The sequence below is a fragment of the Sus scrofa genome, chromosome 4, assembly GCF_054392235.1.
Source record: "Sus scrofa isolate SSC_HxYL_T2T_F1_AM1 chromosome 4, Sscrofa_HxYL_maternal_Yorkshire_Landrace_v2.0, whole genome shotgun sequence".
Lineage (NCBI taxonomy): Eukaryota > Metazoa > Chordata > Mammalia > Artiodactyla > Suidae > Sus > Sus scrofa.
The window spans coordinates 134,493,591-134,513,087 of NC_139386.1; the positions used below are offsets into that span (position 1 = coordinate 134,493,591).

Sequence of the window (19,497 nt, forward strand, 5' to 3'; positions counted from 1 at the left end):
ATGCAATTGTCCTTATCCGATCAAAGCGAGCAGACACTAAATGAAGGATGCTGGCGTCCCCGTTGAGGCTCAGCGATTGTGGACCCGACTAGTGTCCATGAGGATGTGGGTTGGATCCCCGGCCTCGCTCAGTGGGCTAAGGATCCAGCATTGCCACAGCTGCGACATAGGTCACAGATGTGGCTCCGATCCGATGATGGACGTTGCTGTGGCTGTGGTAGGCCGGCAGCTGCAGCTCCATGTCACCCCCAGCCTGGGAACTTCCATGTGCTGCAGGTGCGGCCACAAACGGACAGTAGATAACTCAATGAACAAGTAAGTGGTGTGAGAGCAGCCCGTGAGAAGAAAACCGCCCCTCCGAACTCCGGCTGGAGAAAGGGCCGGCATGGGGGCTGGGGGTCTGAACACGGACAGTGGCGTCCGGCTCCAGTCCAGAACCTGCACGGCTCCAACTAGAAGGCACTGGCTCTCCTCATCTTCACTGCTGATACAAACCTGGAGAAAATATTCCTACACACAGTTCGGTCTGTGTGAGACTTTTAGCAGCTGTGAAGTATTGCTGTGGAGGACTGATGACGATGACACGTGAACCAGAAAAACAGGGCGACCTTACACGTCGCGACGAGCATCAGCGTCTCGTTGTTTCACCGGGCTGCATCCACGGCGAGTGGGCGTTCCTGGGCCGGGGTCAAGCTCACGCAGCAGCTGCGACGGGCACCACAGCCGCAGCCATGAGGGCCCTTACCTGGCTGTGCTGCACGGGGACAGCCGAAACTCAGCCCTCGGATCAACGGGCTCAGGACATCGCATCAAGAGTTTTCTAATCTTCATGCCTCACCTTTTCTTCTTCTAAGCTGGTAACTGCAGCTTATGCTGCCGTTCACCCAGTGCCATGCGGCCTTCACACATCTACAGCTGCCAAAGGGTCCCCAAAGGCCACCCTGAAACGCCGCTGATGTGATCAGGGCATGAAAAAGGATCCAGCGAAAAGAACTTCTAGGACGTTTTCTCAGTATGGTTTCTGCTTTTTCCTTTTTCAGTTTAATAAGACATTATTTAACAAAAATTGCAGACTCTAAATTTTGAATAGTTTTATAAAAGGCTTAGCATATTAATCTTAATAATGCAAAACCTTACCTCCTTACATAAAGGTATTAAGGTATTTTAAAAGTATTAAAACTATTTATGGATATTTACTTAACTTTTATAAATCATTACAGCACATATAATGCACATAACACCTGGCCTCAGGCAAAAGAAACAGAGTTTTAAAGGTACAGTCCGACCATACTTTTGCAAAAGCTAAAGCCTGCTCTCGACCTCAAGTGGCCCTCATTGCAGGTGCCAAGGGCTCATCCCAGTGAGAGCGAGGGCCAGCCAACAACGTGGCTTCAGTGGGAACCGTGTAACGAACTGAAATTTAACGGACGTGTCAGGCTGTACAGAGCTGCGTGTCTTAATTAGATCAGCCCATCCGTGATGGGTTCCGCTGTCAGGAAAAAAAAAAATCACTTTCTTCAAAAATACCAAAGGATTCTTAATAAAAAATGCAGTCACAGTGTATTGGCTCACTTTTGTAAAGGAGGTTAAGAACAGATTTTTTTTCATAGTGATTTCTATTTTTTCCATTATAGCGGGTTTACAGGGGTCTGTCCATTGTCTACTGCACAGCAAGGTGACCCAGTCACACAGACATGTATACGTTCTTCTCTCCCACATGATCATCGCTCCATCGCAAGTGACCAGACGTAGTTCCCAGGGCTACACGCAGGATCCCATTGCTAATCCACTCCAAAGGAGTGCATCTACTAACCCCCAATGCCCAGTCCCTCCCACTTCCGCCCCTCCCTCCTGGCAACCACAAGTGGAACACATCTTTTTCAAAAAACATTATCTTTTGAATCATAAAGACAGCCTTATCTCTACAAGTGCACCCTGTTCTAACTGCAAGAAACAAAAAACCCACACTAGTAATTCTACTCAAATGTTTCTAAGTTCGAAAGTGAAGTCATATTAGAGGTTATACATTTTAATTCATGTTACATTCGCAAATCGTATTACATGGAAGAATCACATATAATAAAAAAGAGAAAGGTTTTCTAGACTCATGAAACTTTAGATCAAATTCTTAACAAAGAGTTGAGGTGGGAGGTAGTAAGCTGTGTGGTATTTTTAGTGACCTGTCATCCTTTCTCCAAAGAACCCATCTTAAATCACTGATGAAATGTGTATATACACCTAAGTCTCTCCTAAAAGAATTTAAAAGAATTAAAAGAATTTCAAAAGTGCAAGTTTCGACATGAAAGAAAGATGTAAATGTGGTATTAAAATATGATAACAGATATCTTACAGATCTCTGTGCCATTTCTTAAGCTATTATCTCTTAATTCCAAACGTATCCTTCTCTACTCTGCCCTGCGATGCTGAGGCTGGGGATCTGCAAAGGGCATTGCTCCTTCAACCCTCTAATACCCATGGAAGCTGGTCCCCCTGTTCGATTCCCTCTGTTAAAATGCACAGTCATTTTTCTGCTTCACCGACTGAACCCTGGCTGATACCATCTCTACTATGACATGTGTTGCCATTTAGCCTTAGGTTAACCTTAACTGCAAAACATATTCTTTCTTTATTAAAAATACACTAAGCATGAGTAGCATACGACAGGGGCCTTTACCAAATAATGTCTCACAGTTCAAAATGACATTTTTGCTATGATAATTCAATCACAGATATATACAAATCTGTACAAAGCTAGGTAAAATAAAACTTACAAAATATCAGCTTTAGAAGGAAACTTAGGAGCCTAACAGTATAACACGATGTTGAAAAAAGTTCCCATTTCAATGGCAACAGGCATCATTAACTGCGAGTTTAAAATAACCTGGTGTTGGGTACTTTATCCTAATCCTTTTAGCGATCTCATAAGATACATTACACGAGTTTCACAGTTAAGGAGATCTTACCAGTTGTTTCTTGGAGTTCTCCTGTGGCACAGAGGACTAGGGAACTGGCGTTGTCACTGCAGCAGCTTGGGTGGATCCTGTGGCACAGGTTCAATCCCAGGCAAGGGAACCTCCACACGCCACAGGTGCAGCCAAACAAAAAAAAGTTGTTTCCCACCCAAGGAGTAAGAGTTCACAGGTAGGGCAGCTTTCAAACCCAGATCTTGATTCTAAACAAGGAATCTCTCCTCTTCCACCATTAACCCTGAAAGGAATCTCTGTACAAACCATTGCTACGTGCCTTCAGGACAAAGCTCTTCCAAGCGCTAATCGCAGGTAGCATACTTCCCTCGTCTCCCTGTATCTTCCTTACCCATTAGCCCCTTATCTGTCCTTTGGAGAAACGGAGAACTAACTTAAACCAGTGCCTCCCAGGGACGGCTCTTCACAGACTAGAGACTTAACGCGTGCCCTTTGACCTCTTCCCTCTTCTCCAGTCTCCCCAGTGGCTCTTCTTTACTTAGTCTCTCTAAGACGATACGTTCTGGGAGCACGAGCCCAAAGGAAACCTTTAAATCAAAATCCCAGAAACACAGCACTGCTCTAAATATAGGGAAAAGCTCATTGCTTGGAAAACAAGCAGTACCACCAACGAATACCTTAGCGATTCCATCATCCCCACTCTGTTCTGCGTTTGGAATGTGGTGTCGCAACTTCCCTTACAGACACGACTGTTAGGAGATGCATTCATTTACCCCCTTCAGCATATCCTTACTTTGTACCTACTAAGAACCAGGTACTTTGCAACCTGTTGAGGAGAGAGACATAATAATTAAGACGCAGTTCTTGTCCTTAAAAACTCAGCCCGGCATTATCAAGGCACTCGCATGGGCGTCAGCGTCATTCTCTTCATTTTGCTGTTTCCTTTGTCTTTAATAACTTTAAATTTTCTTTTTTTTTTGTCTTTCTTTCTTTTTGTCTTTTTTCTAAGGCCGCTCCTGCGGCATATGGAGGTTCCCAGGCAAGGGGTCTAATCAGAGTTGTAGCTGCCCGCCTACACCAGAGCCACAGCCACGCAGGATCAGAGCCGCATCTGCGACCTACACCACAGCTCATGGCAACGCCGGATCCTTAACCCACTGAGCAAGGCCAGGGATCAAACCCACAACCTCATGGTTCCTAGTCGGATTCCTTAACCACTGAGCCACGACGAGAACACCTCTTTTTCGTCCTTAAAAAAATCATTCTGTTCATGGAAGCACACAGATATGTGTTATTTTTACGCAGGTCTGTTCATGGAAGCACACAGATATGTGTTATTTTTACGCAGGTCTGTTCATGGAAGCACACAGATATGTGTTATTTTTACGCAGGTAATAGCAGATTACACGTACTGCTTGAAACGCCGCTTCTTCAGCTGGCTTGAAAACACCACGCACTTCAGTCTGTGTAGGTGGCTGTGCTTATGACACCAGCACAGGGCTCCTCAGAATGCGCACGAACTGTGACTTCTGCAGCCACTGATCTGTCAGACAGATGTTTGGGGTTTTCAAATCTCTTATTCCAACTGCTGCAATGACTATCCCTGCAAATACATCATTCTGCACAAGTCCTTATTTATCTCTAGGGTAATGACAATTTGTGGTTAAAGGGTATGTACATTTAAATTTTGATAGATATTCTAAAATACCCTCTGTAAAAGTTATACCAGTTTGACCAGTCCTGCCATACATCCACTTTGAAATGTCAATTTGTTCCAACACAACTGATCTATTGGGAACTACCTCAGCATAACAGAGATTTAGCATTTGCTTATGGCCTGATTTCATCCCCGAGAAGTTCTAGATAAAGCAAAAAAGCCACACCCACCTAAACCGAACAGGGTGGGAATACACAGCTCACACACACCTCAAGGACCGACCAGCTGCCTCAGTTTACTGCCCGTGTCACAAGCCACACCCATCTACACCTGACGGTACAAGTTCCAGCCGGTTTCAGATAACCTCCCTTCCCCCTTCACAGTAACTCACAAGGTACAACTCTTCCAAGACCCACTTGCACGAGCAAACTTCACGCCTCACTCAAGGTAATGTGCTCTACTGGCTGCAGTTTAACCACTTCGCATGTGTACCCCTGCGTTATGACTTTATTAGAATCTTATATTTTTTTGCAGAGTGATTTCTAGAAAGACACGGCAAATGATGGCAAAACCGAGTGTCCTCATACACAACCGTGTCAGGTGGTGTGTTGGGAACATTTTAAGTCTTATTAACATGATACCTAAAAGGTATGTGGGGGGCTAGCTTGCATTTAATTCTATATATATATATTTTTAAATACGGAAGTTCCCAGGCTAGGGGTCAAATCGGAGGTGCAGTTGCCGGCCTACACCACAGCTACAGCAACACCGGATCCGAGCCTTCTCTGCAATCTATACCACAGCTCACAACAACCCTGGATCCTTAACCCACTGAGCATGGTCAGGGATTGAACCTGCGTCCTCATGGTTACTACTCAGGTTCATTACTGCTGAGCCACAATGGGAACGCCTAAATTATACGTTTAATATGAAGAAAAATTATCTTCAAAAAATAAAGATACCCCATTTTTCCACTTCATGAAACTAGTCAATTGTTTGTCAGATCCAAATAGACCTAAGACTGTGAAAATAGACCTCTGACTCCAGCCATTCTCCTACTTTTCCCTTCTAACCCTCAAACGCATTCGGGATCCCATGTCAAATAGCACCCGTGTTCCCTCCACACAGAGACATCATCTCCAAGCACAGGGCTGTGCTACCTCCAGACGGCTCTGTGACCTCGAACCCCGCGCGTTAGCGGAGGCAGACACCGTCTTCCAACTGGTATAAAGCAAATGAGTCCAAAACCTTCGGGTGACATATACGGGATTGATGGATCTGCAATATCACCATTTCTATAAAAATAATGTCAACTTCTAACGCTCAGATAAGACTTATTTATTCGGGGTTGGAAAATTATAAATCTGATGAGCAAGCTGAGTAGTTAGCTCACAAGGCCACGGTGCTTCCCGGAAGAAGATGGAATCTTTGCAGAGGATGCAACTCTTGGCTAAGAGGAGGCCGCAGTATCATGTCGTCTCCGAACAAGGTCTAAACTGGGTGCTTCTTGCACACGCCAAACAAGTGTGCTAGGAGTTCCTGCCAGGAATCCATGTGTGTGTGAGGATAGAACAGGACTTAGTGTTAATCTGACATGGATTCAGTTCAGCCCTGCAACCACCAGAGGAGAAAAATGCCTCAGTGACCAGAAAGCAGCTGATCAGACCCCAGAATGAGAGACAGGTGCAAGGTGGCACAGCAGCAGACGCACATTGTGCCAAAAACCTTGGAATTCCTTAATACTTGACGACCCTGTGAGGACGCGACTGTATCTCCTTTCTTCCGGCCCCAACTTCAGAGCCAAAGAGATTTGAAATGGCTAGAGTTCCAGGCAATAAGGAAAATTTTTTCTACTTAGTAAATGTGAACATACTCCCAGAATAAAATTTAGCAAAAATTATACTGTTACATAATAAAGACCCCAAATGACAGCCCTACCCCACCCCCAAAGGTAAGCCACACAAAATAATGGAAGATATCCTCCACGGCAATAGAAGAAAAAATTTAAGATATTCCGGTGGACTTAGCCGATCTCTGTGCCAGCTCCGCTTTCATTATCAGTATACATATGCGCAAACTGATCAATTTCTATGGAGTCAGAGAAAGGTTTTATTGTTGACAACACAAACACACACTGAAGAGCAGATGCTGTCATCAGATTGCAGTGTTCAGTCAGCTGCTTTGAAATTAAGGGAAGCACTTGTTTAAAAACGTTTTCTCATTAGAATACACAACGATCACTTTACATCCTATCTGCTATAGCGGACACTTCTATCGCACCGCAATCTGGACTGTGCCATAAAGACCATTGTACTTGAACAGATGGAAATCATAAAGTGATATTTAGCTACCGATTCCCTGTCATACAGCTTTGCAAACCGAAAAAAGAGAAATCAACACTTGCAATCAACTAAAAACAAAATACTATCTGGTAAACGAAAGGGATGCTGACGTGACACAGGAATACCAATGCCTTCAACTGAATGTGCTGTGGCGTTCAGGGGAAAATAAAATATTAAAACAACACCTCCCGGAGTTAGTCAAGATTGTGATGAGGGAGGGATGAACATAAGCTATCTAAACAGATACTCTTGGCATCGTGCATAAGAGGGTTTTTCTTGGGGGGAGTTCTTTTTTTCCATCTTTGGCCGCACCCGTGGCATACAGAAGTTCCCAGGCCAGGGATAAAATCAGAGCTGCATCTGTGACCTACACCACAGCTGCAGCAATGCCGGATCCTTAACCCACCGCCCAGTCCAGGGAATGAACTGGCAATGCCACAGCGGCAAGCCGGATCATTAACCCACTACAGCACAGCACAGGAACTCCTGGGCATGATAGTTTGAACAGATCAAGTGACATCTGTTCTAGTGAACTTGATGGTTAAGAAATACACGTTCTTAAAAAAAAGCAAAAGAAATATATGTTCTATATTGATAGCGGCTCTAGTCAATTGGATAGTCAAGAAATATCCAAAGGCATCAAGGAATACTCTTTGAACTTCAGAACCTTAATTTCTTCTTACAGAAAACAGGTTGATGATACGTAAAACCTACCTCATGAAATCACTCAAGAAATGAGTCAATGTATGCCCAGCGCCATATACTGCAAAGTGACTGGAACTCCACGGAAGGGGAAAACTTACTAGCAGATGGCCATCTACTCTATGAACTGCATGACGGAAGATCACGCAAGAGATGGACTAAAGGACACGAAAAACAGCAGCTCTAAGGAGCAGCCGTTCCCCTGTGGACTGACACACAGTGACCAAAGGAGGACCCCACGCCCGCGCTTGGCTGAGACCCAGGCGTTTCTGCAAAGGCCACCTGCTCCCTGGACAGCGGCGCTGCTGCGGTGCTGCACTGGCAGAACCTGCGGAAGGTCCATGCTCCAGTGTTAAAGCCATTCACGGGAAGCGCCCGGCATGAAACCACCCAGCAAGTGCGGGCGGCCACAGGCTGCGGGGGCCAGCGCTGCTGCTGCGCGGGGGCGGCCGCAGAGCCCCGGCCCGGAGCCGCCCGGCGCGGAGGGGGAGGGACGGGCGCAGGAGGAAGATGCCGGAGTCAGGATGCGCAGCGTCGGCGGCTGCAAGCGCCCGGCCGGCCCGCCCCGGCAGGGAAGGGCCCTCCTCCTTCAGCGGCTCTGCCACGTCACCTGACCCAACCTGACCCCACCTGACGCTGTGCCCCCGGGCAAAGGAAAAGCATTTAAAGGGGCGCCTCCGATTTTCCAGATCAGCCAATGGAGGGACACCACAGAGGTGAGAGGCGAAAAACTGATGAGGGGTACACGCGGGGAGAACTCCAAACTGCTGTACGTCTTGCCTGGACAACTGAAAACTCAGACACACGTGAAAGAGTCGAAGGTGGAAAACATTGAGATGAGAGTCATTCCCTGAATCTCTGTGTCCCTCATGGGAGAGGAATAACTATCCCCACTTGACTCGTTTGCCTGGGACTGCTTCACAACCCACAAAATCTGAGGCTGCTGGTTTGGCAGCCTGTTTTCCCTCCGAAACTCGGGCAAGACAGGGAAGGGACACACCTGCTAGAAAAGCAAACACAAAAGCACGTCCCTTGTATCCACTTACTGTGCAAATAACTGTTCTTCCCACACCTACTCTCGTCGAGGCCTCTCGGTGACCTAGGACTATTTCCATCTGCTTTTGCTACCGGGCCCGCCAGGCCAGACCAGCCAACGTTTAGAACGTTCTCCTCGCCAAGTGGGTGTAACAGTGCTTATCACGGTTAACTTCTACTTCACACTAACAGTAAAGAAACTGGTAACTTAAACAAGAGAGAAAGACGCACAGGCTACTGGCACAAATTTTGGTCTTGGGTCCCCTCTCTCTGAGTTTTAGGGTACTGGCCTGGAAACCTTATTCACTCCCACACGGATCACTAAGTCTTCATCTCCAGGCTAACGTCGCTCCTAAATCCCAGACTCTCAGGCACCTTAAATAAAACATCCCACATGAAATGACCTAGTACCTAGAAAACATGTGATAAAAACTGACATTCCCGTCTCCCCTGTCAAAGAATGAAAACCTGAAAAACATGAAAGAATTAAACCGGTGGTTTGGTCAAGAGTCTCCACCACCTTTCACTAACACACACCCTGTCTCAAAAGGAAGCCAATCGAGATCATCCACCAGTGAGTTTTACAAACTCCATCTTTTAAAAGAGTCAAATTATTGAAGGAAATTATAGAAACTATAGAAGAAATAATAGAAATGTCATTTTAGGAGTCATTTGATGCCTTATACCAAGTTAAATAATAAATCACCTAGTATCCTATTCTAAAATCCTAAAGACCAATATACCTTAGAAGCCCAAATGAAAAAATCCTAAGTATCAGCAGATTTTAAATGTAATGTTAATAGTAGTAGCCGTGGAATTCCTATCGTGGTGCCGGGGAAACGAACTCGACTAGGATCCATGAGGATGCAGGTTCGATCCCTGGCCTCGCTCAGCGGGTTTGGCGTGATCAGGCATTGCCGTGAGCTGTGGTGTAGGTCACAGACACAGCTCGGATCCTCTGTTGCTGTCGCTGTGGTGGAGGCCAGAGGCTGTAGCTCAAGTTCCATAGCTTGGGAACTTCCATATGCTGCAGGTACAGCCCTAAAAAAGAAAAAAAAAAAAAAAAAAGCAGGCTGTCTTAAGACCAGTAAGGACAGCGGTCTTACTGCAACAGAGCCAAGAGCCAAGACTTGGGAACAGCCTGAGTGCTGATCAGTGGATACGCCATTAAATAAAATGTGTGTGTGCGTGCGTGTGTGTACTTGCAAACAAAATATCGTTCAGCCGTAAAAAAGAAGTAAATCCCACCACTGCCACAGCATGAATGGACTTTCAGGGCATTATGTTAAGAGGAATAAGACAGAGAAAGACACACACTGTGTGATCTCACTCATGTGTGGACTCTAAACCACAAAACTAGGGAGTTCCCCTCGTGGTGCAGTGGAAACGAATGCAACAAGGAACCATGAGGTTGCGGGTTTGACCCGTGGCCTTGCTCAGTGGGTTAAGGATCTGGCGTTGCCGTGAGCTGTGGTGTAGGTCGCAGATGTGGCTGGGATCTGGTGTTGCTGTGACTGTGGTGTAGGCCGGCGGCTACAGCTCCAACGAGACCCCTAGCCTGGGAAGCTCCATATGCCACGGTGTGGCCCTAAAAAACAAACCAAAAAACCAGCCTCACAGAAACAGAGTAGAGGGTGAATATGCCACAGGCAGGGGAGCAGGACGAGGGACCAGAAGGTACAGCCCTCCAGCTACGAGACGAGCAAGCCCTGGGGATGTGACACACAGCGCGGTGACCACATCTTAGCAACAGTAACATTACATATTTGAAAGCTGCTGAGAGAGTAAATCTTAGAAGCTTCTGTAACTTGTAAGTTAAAGAAAATAACTGTGATTATGTGAGGTGATGAATTTAAAGTTATTGCGGTGATCCTTTCAAAATATACACATGCACCAACTCAGTATGCCACACACTTCAACTAATCCAACGTCATATGTCCATTCTGTGGCAGTAAAGCTGGAGAAGAGACTAGGAAGAGGTTATCCTGGAAAGAACGGGGTGGCTACATCTCTCAGTACGGCTTAGAGACATTAACAGACCAACAGAAAAAAAAAAAAAAAAGGTACCACTTCAATGGACACCAAAAGCTTAGCGTATCTACAGATTCAGTAGCTTCACCCTCAGTTTTATTCCTCTCCCTGTGTTTTAAGGGATCAAATAGACAGATGGAAACTCCTGCATAGCTCTTTGTGAACTCTCCCCTTTCCCCACTTTCCTGTCACCCCGTTCCTCTTGCTCTAACTCCAGGCCTCTGTCCCCAGAACAGAACCACAGCCGCTTCTCTCCCCGATGCCTCGTCCCCAGACAGGCCCTTGTCATCTCAGCCCAGATCATGAGTCTCTGCCTCCAGCTCCTGCACTTCCAGGTACTGACTGTTTTAATCCCTCTCTTTCCAAAGAGAAAGCTTATGTTCAAAAGATATCTGAAATTAAGACTCATAAAAAGCAGTGGAGAGAAAAAAGAGGAGTTACAGCCATTAAAAGGAACGAAATACCGGCATTTTTAGCAACGTGGATGGACCTGGAACTTATCACGCTAAGTGGAGTCAGTCAGACAATGAGACACCAACATCCAATGCTTTCACTGACATGTGGAATCTGGAAAAAGGACACAATGAACTTCTTTGCAGAACAGATGCTGACGCACAGCCTTTGAAAAACTTACGGTCTCCGGAGGAGACAGGGTGGGGGGTGGGGGGATGCGCTGGGGGTGTGGGATGGAAATGCTACAAAATCGGATTGTGATGATCACTGTACAACTGTAAATGTAATAAATTCATTGACTTCTAAAAATAAATTTAAAAAAGCAAAGAAAACGGATGATGACAGCCGTAGGGAGCAATACACCGGCTGCGACGGGAAACTTCCAAGAGCCCAAAGCAGAAGAGAGGATTCATTCAGGCTTTTACAGAAAAGCTTCCTTATTAGAAATGAGGAAATACATCACTTCCCGAAAGAAGGTAACTGCCCCTAAGTAAACCCTCAGCAGTTTTTATGTGTGCGATTCTGTAACGAGCATGTCCTCCACCACATGCTTCTCCAGCGTGTGAATTTAGGGATTCACAAAGCCGGTTCCTCCAGAGATGCTCCCAGATAGGAAGCATCAGCCTGAGGCACAGCCCAGTGATTGGACGGAACACCAGCAGGCCCGGCCCAGGAACTGATGCTCTTAGGAACCCAACCGCGTGGGAGCAGAGGACTCTGAGTTTTAGCAGCAGGGCTGGGCTGCCTGGTCTGTAGACGAAAAGCTTCTCAACTGAACCGTGCAGAGCCTGAGGAGTCTGCCCGGCATGTGCTAAAAAAGGCACACGTCGGAGGAGGCAGCTGGGATGCCAGTCTCCCTCGCCAGTCGAGCCCCTCTCCCCTTAGGCTTAAACACAGGCCTTGAAGCCACAGGAATGAGTCCTCCCTCAGCACCCCTGGTGGACGGGTTCCGGGAGCCCCACAAATACCGCAAGCCGAGGCGTTCAAGTCCGTTATGCAAGATGCGGAGCATCTGCGTAGGAGCCACTCACAGCCCCGTGTACTGTGAATCATCAGCCAACGACCTGGAATAGCCCGTAGGATGCGAATCCCAGGTGAAGAGTGGCCAGCGCTGCAAATTCAAGTTGCTTTTTGGAGCTTGCGGGGATTTTGTCTTCTGAACATCTTGCACTCTGGGTTGGCAGAGGGCACAGATGCGGCACCCACAGACGAGGCGGGCCAGCTGCGGAATTTGCGTTCCTGGGGAAAAGCCTTGTGCTCTGTAAGCCACACACTGGAAACAACTGGACTTGGGAGAAAAAACAGGGTTGGTACAGGCACTCCAAGCCCGCGCGGTCTGAGCCGGGACCTCACAGGCACGGTAACAACTCTAAGAAGAAGCCGCGTTACGTTCCTAATGAGTACCTACTACGGTAAATGGAGAGCATTACTTCTAAAACGGAAGCGAAGAGAGCGTGACAGAAGAGGCAGTAGGAAACGGGCTTTGGGGAAAGCGGCAAAGCGAATGAAAATTGTGACGCTGAGAACACACACGTGGAGACAGTGGAGGCAAACAGGGCCAGACGGCAGAGTGTGCGGCCACCGGGCTGCGGGCACTTGGCTTCAACGGTGAGTCTGCTTTGCACTCAGCGGCTACAATTCGGAGGTGCTGGGACGGATCACCCTCAACCAGCTCTGCTTCCATATTTGGCGCCGACAGCATTCCCTTAGGTGCCAATGACGGAAGGAAGGACGAAACAGGACAAGGCAACACAACAGGCTGCGGTCTCCCTGGAAGACTGCGTTCGCAAAGGAATTCCACTAAAAGGGACCACGACATTGTCAATCACCGATACTTCAGCACAAAATGAACTAGTTTTAAGGATTTACTGAAAGGCGGGAGAGGGAAGTAGGCGGGGAAGAGAGAGAAGAAAGAGGCAAGGGGGTAAGAAAGAGGGATGACCTGGCTCAGTAACTGACCGACCAACCAACTGACCGACCGACTTGGAAACCAACTGCATTCTGCCATCTTCCCTGCAGCCCATCTCACCCACCCGGGTTTCTAACGGGAGAGGAAGAGGCAGGGACCCCGAGGTTAAATCTGACCAATAAGAAGCCAAGACGCCAAGAGGCTGCGCCTTCCGTTGTTAACTGGGTCTACCCAGAGGGGGCTGGCACATGCGGCTTTAAATTCCGAGTTACATGCTGACATGATAACCAGAAGAACCTTCATCCTCACCGACAAAAAGGGCGAAGCGACTTGTCACTGACTTTAACTTCCAACTCTGTGACAGAAATTCAAAGCTGTATCACCCCAACGCGGAAATTTAACTTAGAGGAAGATGGGCCCTCTTAAGACATTTTTCTCCCAAATGCTTGTCCAGAAAACACCTTAAAAAAAAAAAAAAAAAAAAAAAAAAAACTTACGCTGAAGGAAGGTGCTGTTGAGTGAAGGCATATGTTATACGGCTATTCCAAAATCTGACTGCTGACAGTGAAAAATGTATGATTTGAAAGCCAATGCCAATAAAAAGGTAGAATGCCGATGGGAAAGAAGTCCCCAAAGGGAGAAAAGAAATGTGGGACACTTCTAAGCATTACTGGCAGTGTCCACCTCTGAAGGTACTGCACGACAATACTGTGAAGAGAGACGAGTCACAAGTTATGATAAACGCACGGCACACATACTGCAGGAACACCCCGATAACTATGTCATCAAGCAGAACCAAAACATGAACTGAGTAATAATTCAAGTCAACCTTCCTCGGCCATGAAAAACATAAATAACTGCATATGTCCTAGGTATGCTACTTAGACCTCCAAAGTCAGGTATAAAGAAGGAAGTTAGAGCACCGATTCCTCCAAGCACATACCTGAGACCTAAATCTGTCATTTTGACAAACTACATTTGGCCTTGGACTCTACTGCTACCTAATGAGAAAAATTCCTGTCTACCCTGACAGAGGCGCTCAGCACAACATGAAGACTTAAATGATGCTGATTCTGCTAGATAAGACAGATGGCTGTCCCAGAAACCAATGCCCTAATTCTCTTATTATTCAAAGAACTGAAGAATGAAAAAAGAAGATGTTTATAGAATTAAACCATGTGCATAGTATTAAGGATCCTGGGGATACAATTTTCACAAAAAGTAGATGTCAATAAGTAGCTGAACAAATAAAATGGAGCTGGTGCTGTGACAGAAAGCAGTCCAGGGTCTCTATGTTACGACCGGGATGACTGTTCACTCATAATATTTCTCCATAAAAGATGTGAAGCCTGGGAGTTTCCATCATGGCTCCGCAGTAAAGAGCCCAACTAGGATCCATGAGGACACAGGTTCGATCCCTGGCCTTGCTCAGTGGGTTAAGGATCTGGTGTTGCCGTGAGCTGTGGTGTAGGTCACAGTCGCAGCTCGGATCCCACACTGCTGTGGCTGTGGTCTAGGCCGGCAGCTGTAGCTCCAATTTGACCCCTAGCCTGGGAACTTCCATATGCCGAGAGTGCGGCCCCGGGGAAAAAAAAAGATTTGAAGCCTGAAAAATACCTAGATTATCGGACTGTCACTATTCCCACAAATCCTGATGTGTTTTTACGCAGGATGACTTCTTGCAAATCTCCCTTGGTCATCATCCTGCCTATCCTGCCTCCCAAAGTCTCCTCAGAGATCTTCAGAGCAACACGACGAAGCTGGCCCTCCTCTTTCAGGTGAGGAAGTTACACCACGGAGAGAAGCCGCCAAGGAACAGAGCCCTTACACACCTGGGATAAAAGACAAATACCTCGTTTCTACCCATCCTGTAATTCGTGTCAACAGCAGTTCGTTTTCTGAGTGAATTGATACTGCTTGTTAAATGCAATTTCCACGTGAGAATAAGCTCTGAACTACAAATAACAAATTTCACAAAAACCTTTTTTTTTTTTGGTAATTTGGGAACGCTTTCTGTATTCCATTCCATCACAGCTAGATGCCTGCAGGAACTTTAAAGAGTAGAGCCAGGCCGGATGGCACTGTAGTATAATAACTGCTTTTGAGTTTGGCAGGCACATAATTCAATTAAGTTTGGCTAAGATATTAATTCACAATCACTTCATTCTGTTTTCTTTCATGCTGAAGACCACAAAATTTGAAAATTAAGCAACAGAAATTTGAGTTTTTTCTTTTTTTTTTTTCTTTTTTTTTTTTGTCTTTTTGCTATTTCTTGGGCCGCTCCCGCGGCATATGGAGGTTCCCAGGCTAGGGGTCGAATCGGAGCTGTAGCCACCGGCTTACACCAGAGCCACAGAAACGCGGGATCCGAGCCGCATCTGCGACCTACACCACAGCTCACGGCAACGCCAGATCCTTAACCCACTGAGCAAGGGCAGGGACCGAACACGCAACCTCATGGTTCCCAGTCGGATTTGTTAACCACTGCGCCACGACGGGAGCTCATGAGTTTTTTCTAATGTGTCTATCATCTCTGATATTTACAAAAATCTGTAATTTTGGTACAACCACTATGGAAAATGGTATGGAGGTACCTCAGAAAACTAAATATAGGACTACCACATGGCCCAGCAATCCCACTCCTGAGCATATATCTGGACAAAACTTTCATTGGAAAAGATACACGCACCCCTATGTTCACTGCAGCACTATCTGCAATAGCCAAGACATGGAAACAACCTAAATGTCCAACAACAGAGGCATGGATTAAGAAGATGTGGTATATGCACACAATGGAATACTACTCAGCCATAAAAAGGAACAAAATAATGCCATTTGCAGCAACATGGATACAGTAGAGAGACTCATACTGAGTGAAGTAAGTCAGAAAGAGAAAGACAAATACCATATGATATCACTTATATCTGGAATCTAATATATGGCACAAATGATCCTACAGAAAAGAAACAAACTCATGGACATGGAGAAGAGACTTGTGGTTCCCAAGAGGGAGGGGACAGAGTGGATGGACCAGGAGTCTGGGGTTGGTAGATGCAAACTATTGCATGTGGAGTGGATAAGCAAGGAGATGCTGCTGTACAGCACAGGGAACTACGTCTAGTCCCTTGTGATGGAACATGATGGAGGATAATGTGAGAAAAAAGAATGTATCTATATGTATAACTGGGTCACTTTGCCATGCAGCAGAAACTGACAGAATATTGCAAATCAACTCTAATAAAAAATAAAATTAAATTTAAAAAAAAATTTAAAAATCTCCTACAGATGTGATAAATTCATTTGAGTAATAATAAAAAATAAAAAATAAATTTAAAAAATTTTTTTTAATTTTTCAAAAATTAAAAAATTTAAAAAATCTCTTTTGCTATTTTGTTGCTTTCCTATCCTCCATTTTCCTGTCTCTAGTAATCACCTATGGACCTATTGGTACCTTCTATTAATATCCCTCTTGCTTCCTACCTTCATTTGGTAATTGATTCTTGGCTTCATCCCACAAATCTTTGCCAAAGCCTATCTTTCCATCTACAGGGCCTCTGTCATGGTCTCACTTTTCTTTCATCTCTAACTTGGATACTGTTCCCCAAATGCAGTAACTGTTCATCACTGCTCACGTTCCACAAGGGAGACAGAATTTTACACACAGAGAGGGTAAGGAAGGTTATTACTTTATCCTATTTTTTAATGCCTCAATGCCCTAGATCTCAACTCCTTTGGTTTGCAAACAAAGCTCTTGGTAATCAAGCCCCAAACAACCACTTCCAGTTATTTATGGCCTCTTCCTTCTCCCTGGCCCCTGTTTAACACGGCCTCATACGGTTCCCTCTAACTATGGGTCCTTCCTCCTGAAATGCCCTTCTAAACTTCCTGCTCAGATTTCAAGGTCCGGTTCCAATCCCACCTCCCTTGAAGGCATCCTTCCTCTAGACATTGTTACAATAACTTGTCTCCGTGTAGATGACAGGTGCACATCGTTTACAGTTCTTCACTATTTCCAGGTCTGTCTTGCAAACCAGAGGAGGTCCTTAAGAATAACAAGCACAGGAGTTCCCGTCGTGGCGCAGTGGTTAACGAATCCGACTAGGAACCATGAGGTTGCGGGTTCGGTCCCTGCCCTTGCTCAGTGGGTTAACGATCCGGCGTTGCCGTGAGCTGTGGTGTAGGTTGCAGACGCGGCTCGGATCCTGCATTGCTGTGCCTCTGGCGTAGGCCGGTGGCTACAGCTCTGATTCAACCCCTAGCCTGGGAACCTCCATATGCCGCAGGAGCGGCCCAAGAAATAGCAACAACAACAACAACAACAAAAGACAAAAAAAAAAAAAAAAAAAAAAAAAAAAGAATAACAAGCACAGCTAGTTCATCCGCATAACCCACACTTCTAATGCAGAGCCTGACAGGTAGGAGGGTCTCGATTACTGTTCATGGTCTACCGGGGTTAAGAGTACAATGCCGGAGTGACACGAGCCAGACGGTGGAATAAGGAAGCCCAGCCCTCACTGCGCCGTGGAAACACCAAGTCAACAACATTGGGACCAAATACCTTTATAAGATTCCCAGATTCCATTTAAGAAGCTTCAGTACCCCAGGCAGAACAAAGCCAAGAACAGCTGCAGTGAAATGAGTGAGAAGAAAGTTCCACGGCACCAGCAACAGTTCCTCCTCCGAGCCAGAGAGGCCAGCCCTGGGAGGTCAGCCGGCTGGGAACGTCTAGTGGGCACGGGGGTGGGAGAAGGAACGTGCACCCGAGGTTCTGGCTTTTCTAAAGGACAAGTGAGGGGCTCATTTCCACCTCGCCCAGCTCTTAACCAAGAAGGAAAAAGACTTGTACACTGATGACTACAAAGTGGTGTTGAAAAAAATTAAAGAAGACACAAGAAATGGAGAGACATCCCATGGTCATGGATTGGGAAATTTAATATTGTTAAAATGTCCACTCTACCCAACGTGATTTACAGATGCAAGGCAATCCCTACCAAAATTTTTTACAGAAATAGAAAAAAAATCCTAAAATTCATATGGAATCATAAAAGATCCCCCAAAGTCAAAACAACCATGAAAAAGAACGACAAAGCTGGAGGCCTCACACCTCCTAATTTTAAAACATATTGCAAAATTATAGTCATTAGAACAGTATGGAATTGGCTTAAAAACAGACATATATAAACAAATGGAACAAAATAGAAAGCTCAGAAATAAATGTACATATATAGAGTCAAATGTTCTAAGAGTGTCAGGAACAGATGGTTTCATAACAAATTGTGCTGGGCAAAAACAAAAACAAACAACAAACAAAACAAACTGTGCTGGGGAAACAGATATCCACATGAAGAGAGTAATACTGGACCTTATCTTAAACCTACACAGAAAGCAACTCAAAATGTATTAAAGACTCAAACATGAGACCTAAAACTACAAACTCCTAGAAGAAAACATAGGGAAAAAGTTTCATGACAACGTTTTTGGCAACGACTTCCTACCAAAAGCACAGTCAACAAAAGCAAAAATAGAAAAGGACTACATCGAACTAAAAAAGAATCTTTATGAAGGAACATTAACAAGAGGAACATTAGCAAAAGGAACATTAACAAAGTGAAAGGCAACCCACAGAATGGAAGAAAATATTGGCAAATCATATAAGGGGTCAGTATCCAAAATATATAACAATACCCTGTTGCTTACTAGCAAAAACACAACTCAACTTAAAAATGGGCAAAGGACTTGCATACACACTTCCCTAAAAAAGACATGCAAATAGCATACAAAAGACATGCAGGTTTCAGGAAAAATGTTTAACATTGCTCATCATCAGGGAAACGCAAATCAAAAATCACAGCAAGATGTTACCTCACACCTATTAGTAGGGCTATTATGAGAAGAAAAAAAAAAATGCTGGTGAAGAGCTAGAGACAGCAGGACCTTCTTGCCCTGTCAGTGAGACTACACACTGGTGTGCACATGCACGAAAGTTCCCCAGAAAATTAGATATAAAGTACCTTCTACTTCTCAGTATTTATCCAGTAAAACTGAAATAAGGATCTCAAGGAGATATTTGCACTTCTATGTTCACTGTAGCATGACTCAAGCTACCCAAGAGGCGGGAACAACCTAAATGTCCATCGACAGATGACCAGATAAAACGCAGCGTGTGTGTGTGTGTGTGTACACACAGTGGAATGTTAGCTTTTTAAAAAAAAAAGGGGGGGGGAATCCTGTCACATACAACATGGGTGAAAGTGGAGGACACTGTGCTGAGAGAAATAAGCCAGTCACACAAATACTTCATGATTCCACTTACACAAGGCACCTAAAGCAGTCAGATTCTTAAGAGCAGAAAGCAGAATAAAAGGACCGCAGCAAAGAGGAAAACTGGGATAGAGTCTCGGTTCATGGTGAAAAAGTTCTAGAGATCCACTCGGCAACACTGTC

General features: G+C 45.5%; 1 protein-coding gene across 4 annotated transcripts in view; it reads right to left on the minus strand.

Moving 5' to 3' along the window:
• HS2ST1 (heparan sulfate 2-O-sulfotransferase 1) overlaps window positions 1-19,497 on the minus strand; it is a 155,544-nt gene that overhangs the window by 63,061 nt on the left and 72,986 nt on the right. Inside the window, exon 1 of one of the 4 annotated variants that reach the window (XM_085024161.1) lies at window positions 7,908-8,182. The exons of 2 other annotated variants lie outside the window; for them this stretch is intronic. In XM_085024161.1, the coding sequence (XP_084880287.1) occupies window positions 7,908-7,968 (61 nt within the window). In that variant the 5' untranslated portion in view covers window positions 7,969-8,182. Of the gene's footprint in view, window positions 1-3,315; window positions 3,569-7,907; window positions 8,183-19,497 lie in introns of those variants that run through there. One more of the 4 variants, XM_013997435.3, reaches the window with a different exon arrangement.